The sequence below is a fragment of the Notolepis coatsorum genome (assembly GCF_963971535.1).
Source record: "Notolepis coatsorum genome assembly, chromosome: 9".
Taxonomy (NCBI): domain Eukaryota; kingdom Metazoa; phylum Chordata; class Actinopteri; order Aulopiformes; family Paralepididae; genus Notolepis; species Notolepis coatsorum.
In genome coordinates this window covers 143482274-143494906 of record NC_140173.1, presented here as the reverse complement: position 1 = coordinate 143494906, position 12633 = coordinate 143482274, and the positions used below count along the sequence as shown (strand labels likewise).

General features: G+C 43.0%; 1 protein-coding gene across 1 annotated transcript in view; it reads left to right on the top strand.

The window, feature by feature from the left end:
- The first annotated feature begins 1271 nt into the window (after positions 1-1271).
- Positions 1272-12633, top strand: part of fam83b (family with sequence similarity 83 member B) — a 47885-nt gene continuing 36523 nt past the window's right edge. Inside the window, exons 1-2 of the mRNA XM_084321369.1 lie at positions 1272-1396; positions 5722-6244. Of these exons, the coding sequence (XP_084177495.1) occupies positions 5756-6244 (489 nt within the window). The 5' untranslated portion in view covers positions 1272-1396; positions 5722-5755. The remainder of the gene's footprint in view (positions 1397-5721; positions 6245-12633) is intronic.

Sequence of the window (12633 nt, the reverse complement as noted above, 5' to 3'; positions counted from 1 at the left end):
AAGCTGGTAGCAACGCCGAAAGCTGGGCTCGAACCCAGTATCTCCTGCGTTGGTGGCGAGCGCCTTGCCCACTGCGCCACCTAGCCACCCTGTAACAGTGTAATCTAAGGTGCAGATGGGGGTCTGTATGCCCTATCAGTTCTATTATACGTTACAATAAATATGGGCAATAAAGAATTAGAATCTAGTATATACTATGAGTAAAGTAAACAGTATATACACACAGGTACAGTATACACAAGGTACCCTAAATGGCATCATGGACCAATATCGGTTCCAACTTAGTAAATCATTAGAATTCCGTCAAAAGGAAGAGAGTGGCAAGAGGAGAGAAGACCATGTATCAAACCAATCTAATGAATCTCCCCTGAGGCACCTCTGAGAAACCTTGGCAATGAACTCTTAGAGGGACTAAGACCAACTATAATAATTGAATTAACTTTCTTTAGTCCCGACATATAGAGTGAACATTTTAGAATTACAAGCTAAACTGATTTACTAATGTAGTTCATTTGTATATTTTGTACCCAGTTTAATCACCTGTACATTGTATATTACTGTTGTACTTTATACTGTTAGCACTCTGGTTGGATGCCAAACTTATTTTCTATGATGAATTGAAAATGGGGGACCCTGATGTAAACAAGACGAGAGTCTTTCTCTGGTCTGCATCCCCTTAACAATTGTGTGTATTTAGCCGTACTGTATTGTACCCATTCTGCAATCTGTTAATAAAATGTTCAATCAATCAATCAATCAATTTTGGTTGTACTGTACTTGTGCTGTATAATGACAATGCATTTAAATCTAATCTAATCTATTCTAATAGAGTGAACATTTGATAGAGTGTTGAGGGTGTTTACGTTTGATTTTCTGTCCCTTTTTTGTGAAATCTGTGAATTGTAAAAAAAAATGCAAATAAACAGATTGATGTGCATATATAAAGAAAATCACATTAAAGACTAATATCACGACTACACAACAACACAAGATATCGAACAAAAGGTTTGAGTTCCAATACAACAGGGAATTGAACCGACAACCATCCCTTTGATTTCAGCCGCTCCATTGTTCCCCCGGTGGCCTTCATTATCCCTCTGTCCTCTTAAGTGAACTTTGAGTTCCTGAGCAGGTAAAGGGGTGTGGCTATAACAGGTTTATGAGCCTGTGAGCCAGTGTGAGCAAGTCTCCAGCCATTTGCATGTCAAAACTGGAATCCACACCCTCCACGCGGCTCAAGTCGAGACACCTCCTTAGCTTTAGTTTTGTCTGCTGGAGCTCCCAGACACTACACTTCATGAGTCAAGCTGCATCAGGCTCAACATGGTGAACAGAGCAGAGTGGGATATATCAGGAGCCCTCAAGAGGACTTTTGTGTAATTCACAATCTTTTGACGTAAGTTAAAACACTGTAGAAGCGTTAAAAGGATGACTTTGTCACCTGGAATGCACAGACTTCAGCACTTGCATTCCTTCACAGGCCGGTGAAATATTTGTGTAAATGTGAAGATGTGCATGATTGTTGTTGTGGAAATGAAAATGAAGCGAGTTATGAGTGATGACCAAACCTATTTGACTTAAGTAGACGCAGGACAGACCAGTTCATAACCATTAAAGGGTAAATTCAAAGGACTTCAGTTTCACTTGAAATCTAAACATATCTTTGTATGAAACGACTACGGCTATGACTGCATCCACAAAAACACTGGCTAAGAGTTTGTTTGTGAATGGCCACATGGTCCTTCAGTCTCAAGTCTGTCTCATGGTCATTTTAATACACTGACTGAAATAGGTAAAAAAAAAAGAAAAAAAAAGGAAACTTAAAATGTGTGACATCTTATTGAACCTGCAAATAGATTGATATGTTTAGATTTGGCATGTCCTAGTTGTATGTCTCCTGCTTTAACGTTGAATGACTGTCTCCATCGTGTTGGGGCATGGATAACAGGGACCATGATGGAAATAATTCCTGGACTTTGTTGTGTTATTCCTGACAATAATGTTTTACAATTGAATACCTCAGACCAACAACCATATAACAAGTCAATTTTACGTTTTCAGAGGAACAATGTTTTCTAACTTCATTATCTAAAGATGGTAAGTTAGAGTGTTGTGTTCACTCATAGTTAAAGATAGTAGAGATTGAGTGCTTTATTATCTAAAGATGGTGAGTTAGAGTGTTGTGTTCACTCATAGTTAAAGACAGTAGACAGTGGCTCAGGAGGTAGACCGGTATTCTGAAGGTTCCCGGTTTGATTCCCACTCCTCCGGGGCAGTGTGTCAAAGTGTCCTTGAGCAAGACACTTAACCCCTAATTGCTCCCGATGAGCAGGTTGGCACCTTGCATGGTTGCCTCTGCCGTCGGTGTGTGAATGTGTGAGTGAATGGGAGGAACACAATTGTAAAGCGCTATAGAGAAAAGCTCCAGATAAATGCACCATTAGAGGTTGACTACCTTATTTACCTTATTAGTACTACTTTATTATCTAAAGATGATAAGTTAGAGTGTTGTGTTCATTCATAGTTAAAGACAGTAGAGGTTGAGTCGTTTCTGGTGATATATCACATTCACACTCCAAGTTATTTAGATGAACTTCACAAATGCAAATACCTGGGCCTTTTAAAAACAGACTTATATGGTTCTTCAGTGCACAGGTTCTGTTCTTTTTAACTACTGTATTTGAATGTGTCAAACTAAATTTAACTAAATATGATACAGTCGATTCGGTCTGTATTAGTGAACATTCAACTTGTCTCCCACAGCCAGAAACGGTACACAGAATGGTCTTCCAGGGAAGATGAGGGGATATTTCCTGATTATGTAAAGCTCAGTTAGATGGATATGTTTATACAAACATTGCTTTGAATTTACAAAATGTGTCCCCCAACTGATTGTCAGCGGAGTAACTACAAGTTTGTGTTTAAGTTTACCCAGAGACATTAATCAACATCTTCAGTTTGTGTCAGAGTTACAGTAGCTAATGAGCTAGTGTAGCCGGCCTGATGTTACTCTGCGTTGTGTTTTTAGTCGATTCGACCCCTATTAAGGGATCGCCCTGAGTGGGAGTTGAACCCCGGTCTCCCGCGTCGCGGGCGGCATCACAGACCACTAGACCAAGAGGTGAATCCACCTCTTGCTACTGGGTCTGGATGCCTCTGGGGACGGAGTGAGTTTACTTGCAGTACCGCTTAACGTCCACAGCCACTTCACTTACTGTCCCTCGTGACTGTGGATAGACTGCGGTACCTCCGTTACACTAGTTTTCATCCATAGTCCCTGTCTAACACATGCATGTCTTCATGGTGTGGGAGGAAACCGCAGGACCTGGAGGAAACTCAGCCAAACACAGGGAGAAACATGCAAACTCCATGCATAAAGGCCCCCTGCCGGGTTCGAACCCAAGACCTTCTCGCTGTGAGGCAGCAGTACTAACCACTGAGCCACCGTGCCGCCAAGCTGTAAAACAGCATGACATCACAGATCACTCTTAGTTGTCTGGAGTCCAGCATGGGTAAAACATAGGTCCATGTTGTCCAGAAATGCAGACTGTACCCTAACTTACGAGTACTCAACCTCTACTGTCTTTAACTATAAATCAACACAACACTCTAACTCACCATCTTTAGATAATAAAGTACTCAACCTCTACTGTCTTTAACTATGAATCAACACAACACTCTAACTGCACATAACGATGAAACACCATTCAAGTCCTCAACATTTGACGTTACAATTGAGAAATTCTTTCGAAGGGTCAGTATAAATAAAGGTTTCAATGAAAATGCACTTAAAGGGTGCAGGCCAGTCTAATTTTGACTTCTCACCATTAGCAGAGATTGCCCTTATCTCCAACAAATGTTGGTCTATACTTCTCAGCCTACATGTCATTCACTGCCATTCATGTTACAACGGTGTGTAAAGTCACTTACTGTCAAAGAGTCAAAATGACTGACCTCTCCCAGAGTAAACACCCACTTCGTATTGTTTACTCTCTTGACATCTCCAGAGATTCCATGTTTGGATTTCCTCCCGCCTTAGTCAACAAGTCTGTGCAAAGTGGAGCTCAGAAGACCACCTGCTTTTTACAAGATCTAGTAACACCTGCTTTAATGTTCACAAGTGCCAGCTACTGATGTTTATGAAACAGTGCGGGACAACGCTGTCTCCTTGATTTATTCTCTGCGTCTCGCGGTTCCCATCGGTATTTGAGACGGTTTGAAAAACACACGGGTGACACGGGGAGAGGTGACGAACGTGAGTCGTCTGTCAGCAGAGCTCTTCTTGTTTCCCGAGAGAGAGAGAGAGAGAGAGAGAGAGAGAGAGAGAGAGAGAGAGAGAGAGAGAGAGAGAGAGAGAGAGAGAGAGAGAAGAGAGAGAGAGAGAAGACAACGGAATGGTGGTGGCCCTGGGGCGTAGACAGCCCTGGGGGGTAGTCAGTCTGGATAACAAATTACATTATTCTTTCCTAACCTTTTCTGAGATTCTTGAGAGTTATCCTGGTCATGTGTATTTGCCTTAGCTTGTAGCTACGCTAACATTGACAACGTTCTTATCATGTGTGTAACATCAGAGGCATGGCTGTGTATTAACTGATATATCACCTTCTATCATGTGTAACATGAGGCATGGATGTATATTAATTGATATATCACCTCTTATCATGTGTAACATGAGGTATGGCTGTGTATATTAACCGATATATCACCTGTTATCATGTGTAACATGAGGCATGGATGTATATTAACTGCTATATCACCTCTTATCATGTGTAACATGAGGTATGGCTGTGTATATTAACCGATATATCACCTGTTATCATGTGTAACATGAGGCATGGATGTATATTAACTGATATATCACCTCTTATCATGTGTAACATGAGGTATGGCTGTGTATATTAACCGATATATCACCTCTTATCATGTGTAACATGAGGTATGGCTGTGTATATTAACTGATATATCACCTCTTATCATGTGTAACATGAGGTATGGCTGTGTATATTAACTGCTATATCACCTCTTATCATGTGTAACATGAGGTATGGCTGTGTATATTAACTGATATATCACCTCTTATCATGTGTAACATGAGGTATGGCTGTGTATATTAACTGATATATCACCTCTTATCATGTGTAACATGAGGTATTACAAACATCTCAAAACAAACTGGTCAGACTACTGCTTGACCTTACTCCTAGAACCCACCTCACCCCTGCCCACTTTGACAACCTAGGATGGCTTAGAGTAGACGACAGAGTACAGCAACTTGCAATGGGCCTGGTCTACAAGATACACTACACCACTAAGGTACCCATGTACATGTCAAAATACTTCCCAAAGGTCAGTGAATACCACGATCACAACACCAGAGGGAGCTCCACAAATCATGTTAAACCCGGCAGATTCGGCACAAACAAGGGACTAAACACGTTTCGCAATTATGCCACATCAATGTGGAACGCCCTACCCACAGCTGTAAAGGAATGTAAATCACTACCCACCTTCAAAACCACTCTCAAAGAGCACCCACGGGAGACTGCAATTCGAAACTGGCCACCGTAAATGTCCTAACCCAACCCCCCCCCCCCAATGTACAGTAAATGACCAAGTATGGTCTTGTCAATATTCCAATGTACAGTTTTGCTTGTACAGTTGTACAGTGTCCCCCACCCACCCATAACTGCTCATAACATTGATCTCCATGCTCTCCGACAGGCCCTGCGGACGAGACAGAGGCAGAGTCAGCAGCATGGAGTCCCAGGACATGTCCATGTTGTCTTCCCTGAAGGGCGAGGCCAAGCCGGAGGACTACGTGCAGCCGCACTACAAGGAGTCGTATCGCCTCGCCATCGACCGCCTGGTGAGCGGCGGCAGGAAGGACTACGAGGAGTTCCTCAAGGAGGAGCGCGTGGGCGGCTTCCTCTCCGAGGAGGAGCTCCTGTTCATCGCCGAGAACGCGGAGCGGCCGTCGCCGCCGCCCGCCAATCCGGCGGCGGAGGAGGAGAACGGCGGCGGCGACGGGCCTCCTCCTCCCACGCTGGACGACGACAACAAGTCCTCGACGGGGACGTACTGGCCCATGCACTCGGACGTGGAGACGCCGGACCTGGACCTGGGGTGGCCGGAGGTGGTACACGAGAGACTCCAGACCCACGTGGACCTGCTCTTTCACCCGCCCCGACAGAACAACCTCACCATCAAGGAGGTGATCCGTAAACACATTCAGGACGCCAGACAGGTACCGTCGAGTGGTTTGGTGCTTCTTGTGTTGTATGACAACTAATATTATGTTATATTCATATTATAGTAGTCAAGTCAAGTCAAGTCAAGAGTTTTAATTGTCACGGCATACAGGTATACAATGAAATGCGGCTGGTCTTGCCCGCGACGATGTGCAATACAGTGGTACATATAATAGAATCCAATAAAAATACAGTGGTACAACATATAATAGGATCCAATAAAACCAACAGTGCAATAAACAGGTAACATGGTGTGCCATCTCGGTATCTGTACATAGTATTTACAGAGCATATAGGACATGCTAGGTAGCTTTAGTAGTGCAATACACTGTTCCTGTTGTTTTACTAATTTAAAGTGGCCTTTCCTCTGGCCATAAGTGTGCGTGTGTGCGGCATGAGTGTTAAAGTGGCTGCTAGTGTGTGAGCGTGCTCAGCGTGCGTGTCTTGTGTGTGCTTGTGTGTGCTTGTGTGTGGATAGTTCAGTTCTGTGTCTCTCAATGTTCATTGTTCAAGGCTCTGATGGCCTGGGGGAAGAAGCTTAGCCTAAGCCTCTCCGTCCTAGTAGCTGGGGTTCGCAGGCGTCTGCCTGACCTCAGCAGCTGGAACAGGCTGTTATTGGGGTGGTGGGGGTCTTTCATTATCCTGCAGGCTCTGGATTTGCACCTCTTGTTGTATAGAGCCTGCAGGGGAGGTAGCGCAATACCCGTGGTACGCTCGGCTGAGCGCACCACTCTCTGTAGGGCCTTCTTGTCCTGTGCCGTGCTGTTCCCATACCAGGCAGTGATGTTTCCGGTCAAGATGCTCTCTACAGCTCCTGAGTAGAAGGACTGGAGTATCTTCCCCGATACTCTGAACTTCCTTAACTGTCTCAGGTGGTAGAGGCGCTGCTTCGCTTTCTTTCCTACTGTGTCTATGTGTGTTGACCATGTCAGATCCTCTGAGATGTGGACCCCCAGGTACTTGAAGCTGCTCACCCTGTCCACGGTAGCCCCGTTAATCATCAGTGGTGTGTGTGTCTCCTGCTGTCCTCTCCTGTAATCCACGATCAGCTCCTTGGTTTTACCAATGTTCAGGAGCAGGCTGTTGTCCTGGCACCAACGTTCCAGTACCTCAACCTCCTCCCGGTAGGCCTTCTCGTCGTTGCCCGAGATCAGCCCCACCACCACCGTGTCATCTGCGAACTTCACTATGGAGTTGGAGCTGAACTTGGCCACACAATCGTGTGTGTAGAGTGAGTACAGCAGGGGGCTTAGAACACAGCCCTGGGGGGACCCGATGCTCAGGGTGATGGTGTTGGAGGTCTGACCCCCCACCCTGACCGCCTGGGGTCTTTCACTCAGAAAGTCCAGTACCCAGGCGCTCAGGGCGGAGCTCAGACCTAGCTCGATCAGCTTGTCTACCAGTCTGGTGGGGACTATGGTGTTGAACGCTGAGCTGTAGTCAATGAACAACAGTCTCACATAGCCCCCCTTCTGACGGTCAAGGTGGGAGAGAGTGCTGTGCAGTACCTGGGAGACCGCGTCGTCAGTGGACCTGTTTGTCCTGTATGCAAATTGCATAGGGTCCATATCAATGGGGAGGGAGGCACAAATGTGGTCCTTGACCAGCCTCTCGAAACATTTCATGACCACAGAGGTGAGTGCCACCGGTCTGTAGTCATTTGGACATGTTGGGGAGGGTAAGTTGCTTAAGTATAGTTGTGTGGTTCTTGTACTATATGGGAGTATTTCCATTATAGGAAACTTCACACTTGTATTCTGCTACGTTACATTACTTAGGAACATGTGTGATTGATTGATTGAAAACTTTATTAACAGATTGCAGAATGGGTACAATACAGTACAGCTCAATACACACAATTGTTAAGGGGAGGCAGACCAGAGAAAGACTTTCGTCTTGTTTACATCAGGGTCCCCCATTTTCAATTCATCAAGTTACATCATTGTTCATCAAGTTACATCAAGTTACATCAAGTTACTAAAGCATTGACTCCAAGCAAGGTTACAGACTCATAGTGTATGCGTTAATGTAATCAAAGTTGGCTTAACTGACTACCCACCACTTGAATTCACATCAGGGTTTGATCACTCATTGAAATACAAGAATATTTGTCAAACAAGAAAGATGTGCTCAATAGAGCACACATTTCCACCAGGCCACCCATTTATTTTTTAGTAGCCTACAAGTTAAGCGTTGTAGGGGGCCCGGGCAAACATAGACCAATGATAACATCTCCTATAGCACACTATTACACAGTATTACACAATTAGAGTATAACAGTTTTACACACTAGTATAATGCAGGACTTAGGAAGTCTTTATTTGGCATGCAAACGACACACACATGCGATGGGCGGCACACACACACACACAGGAACACACACATGCAATTGCTTGGGTCGCCGATGCGATTGAGTCTCTGCACTTGACCCATCCCGTCGTCCTTCCCCCCCAAGGGCAGCCTGGAGCAGATACTAGTACTAGTACTAGTACTAGTACAGCAGATACAGATAATAGTGTTACACACTAGTACACTATTGTGTGGAATATTTTGGTGGAATAATAAACCATTACAACTATTAAATAAGTAAATAAACCTTTAAGAGTTTTAATTAATTTACACCTCCCATAAGGGTGTTCAAAATGTGTAACTTCATAGTAAATACTGTATGTGTTTCAATGGACAATGAAATACATAAAAAAAAATATCTCACACACATCCAAAAACAGTTTTGCACAAATTAATTTAGTTTGACAGTTACTGAGAGTAAATTAGTTTGAATGTGGCCACCAGTGAGGTCATTGGGGACATTGAATCCTTGTGTTGTGTTAATTACTGCTCCTATTGTTATGCAGCTTCAGAACTAGAAACTGACACAGGCAACCCATGTGACCGTAATGACTGGCGTCTTTCCAAATCGACTAACCTGAAAGAGGCTAATCACTCATCTGTTGTCGCTCTCTCTCTAGACAGGTGTGTCTGCAGAGGAGGCAGGGTGGGGCTGATCAAAATCTGGTTTTGCAACTTGCTTCCAGGAGAAGAAAGTAATGGCCTCTCCTCAGTAGAGATATTAGATGTTATAATCATATCCAAGATGTGTTCATCATCCATTAAAGGCCCAATCTGCAACAGACAGGTAGCCCCTGCGCCGCCACCAAAAAAAAATAAAATAGGAACGGAGACATGAAGATTGAATGGGCTTTTTTGATAGATAGACTAAATGTAGACAACAGGTAAACATGCATTTCTTAAAGGTTTGTTTGCGTTGGCAGTGTTTGTAAACACTGGAGCAGAATGGACCCATGTAACGTCACTGCTTTATGACGAGTTAACAATGTTCCAAAATTCTTATATTTTTGGTATGACTACTACAATACACACATACATACACACACGCACACGCACACACACATACACACACACATACACAGATAGAGGGCTATTTAGAGGTAGGGTGTATACTATACTTCTATACTCTGTCCTCTGGTTTTTGACACAAGCAGACCCCTCACGTGAAATTAACCTTTTAGTTTTATTTGTTTATCTTTTCATTAATTAATACAATTTTGTGTTGTAGCTGTGCTTAGTGTGTTAGCTGTTCTTAGTGTTGTAGCTGTGCTTAGTGTTGTAGCCGCCGTTAGTGTTATAGCTGTTCTTAGTGTTGTAGCTGTGCTTAGTGTTATGAATCAAAATAATACAATTTCTAAATAATTATTAATTTAACCTCTTAACTCATTCAGCGCCATAGCCAGCGCCCATCTCTGCTCTCTAGGGCCAGCTTTCCATTGCCTATCTTTGCGGATATATTGTATATTCTATATTATAGCTATGGAGAAAATAGTCCAGCTCATTTGACAGACACTATTTGTAGTCCAATAAAAAAGAGTACATTTTTTCATGTATACGTTCTGAAGCTGAGTTATGGAGCGCTATGTGCATTTTGCGAAAGTCGTTCGCGTTGCTCGCCTGGACATGATACTATTTCCAAATCAAAGGTATATAATAGGTATTATGTTTCATCATGAAGGCATCAAAGGGGGGGGGGGTCGTTTTGTGATGCTCTGATCATCAACAACAACATACGTTTTGAATACTACATACGTTGATAGTTGCGATCGATGTGAAATCATTGTAGGATCAAAGTAGGATTGATGTCATAATAGTCCTTACCTTTGCTAGGAGGTATTCCAAAATAAATATTCCAATTGTCTGATCGCGATTTCCAGTATTGATGTCCATCCACACTCTAATAAATTACAGGCCAGCAAGAACACTGCGATCATCAGCTACTGGACTACTAGAGACTCCCAGAAACAGTCAAAAGAGGATCGGTAATGCAGCCTTTATCAACTATGCCCCAAAACTGTGGAACAAACTACCCCAAAACATCAGGGAAGCCAACTCGCTAGACATCTTCAAAAGACAGCTTAAAACCTATCTCTTTGCTCAGGCATTTCAATGAAACATCAGGGATATCCTGAGAAATTGTACCTTACCTGCACTATTCTTACCCTACCTACTTTCATACACTTCCAATCAAATTCATATGTCGGTTCTATGATGTTAGAGTATGTTAGAGTGACGGACTGCTCTGTTCTCACACTTTTTTACTGTCCGTTCTATTTTTAGCACTTTTTTACTCTATCTAATCTATTCTATTTTATTATTTGTATTACTGAAGAACTGTGATTTGCCTTATCTTGCTACCTCTCTATATCTATGTATTTACATTTTTTGTTTTTTATGCTCGCTTATGCCTGTTTTTTTTTTACTGTTGTGAAGCACTTTGAACTGCAACCTCTGTATGCACTGCTCTGTTGTAATTCAAAACTGAACTTTGTAAAGAAACTCAAAGTTAAGAGATTTGTCATGTGAGTAAGAGTAAGAGTAAGTTAGAGCGACGGACTGCTCTGTTGTATGTTAGAGCGAAGGACTGCTCTGTTGTATGTTAGAGCGAGGGACTGCTCTGTTGTATGTTAGAGCGACGGACTGCTCTGTTGTATGTTAGAGCGAAGGACTGCTCTGTTGTATGTTAGAGCGATGCTCTGTTGTATGTTAGAGCGATGCTCTGTTGTATGTTAGAACTTTGTAAAGAAACTCAGTGTTTAACTTTAGAGCGATGCACTGCTCTGTTGTATGTTAGAGCGATGCTCTGTTGTATGTTAGAACTTTGTAAAGGAACTCAGAGTACTAAGAGTGATACACTGCTCTGTTGTTATATATATATATATATTATATATATATATATATATATATATATATATATATATATATATATATATATATATATATATATATATATATATATATATATATAACAACAGAGCAGTGTATCACTCTTAGTACTTTGAGTTCCTTTACAAAGTTCTAACATACAATATATATATATTAAAAAAAAAGAAAAGAAACAAACAACAATCAAATACCCTGAATCCACATGACTCAGGTGGCTGACGACCTGCCCCACTCTGCCAATCACCTCCATGAAGGAAGAGAGGACAGCAGGCCGATGGGGAGGGCCGTCACACAGAACACTCCAGAACATGATTAATTCATATTATTAACCTATGTTACGCAATTTCATTAGCACTCAAAGTGCTTTTTGTGTATTGTGTTAGCAACTTCAGAATGTTACCTTTCAAAAGAGACCAGACTCTATAAAGTAAAGCTTTGCAAAAAAGGTATGCAATCGTCAACAAAACTAAACGGCCCAGTTTTTGCCCCGATGCTTGATTGATTTGTTTCCCCTCCTGTGAAAACGTCTCTGTATAACATCTGGAAAACAAGACTTCAATGTTCAAAAAGTCACACTTAGTGAAAACTCACTTAAAACGGTACTATATTTTTTGTATCCACTTTTCTCCTTATTTTAAAATTTTTCTCCCATCCCAATTTCGCCTCGCCAATTCTCCCTTCAATTCTCCCTTCAATTCTCCCCTTCCCTGTCTCGAACGTTGCTAGACTATGCCTCCCACTGGTCGGCTGTAGTGAGGACAGAAGCCTTGCATCACGTGTCCCCTCCGGTACACGAGGAGGCAGCCGTCGCATCTTTTCACCTGCACAGCGCGATCTCTCAGCGGCGAGGAGTAACGCGTGGGAGGCTCACGCTGCCCCCGTCACTTCCTGATTCTGCTGTACAGGCGCACCAACCGACCTGTAGGAGTCGCTGTCCACAACGTCCGATCCCCACCCACCAGCTTTCCCACCCTCTAACACTTGCCAATTGTGTTAGTATGAACGACCAGCCAAGCCGGTAGTAACGCCGAGAGCTGGGCTCGAACCCAGCATCTCCTGCGTTAGTGGCGAGCGCCTTGCCCACCGCGCCACTTAGCCGCCCCAAAACGGTACTATATTGTTGTAGAAATGATTTAGCTCATTTGATTTG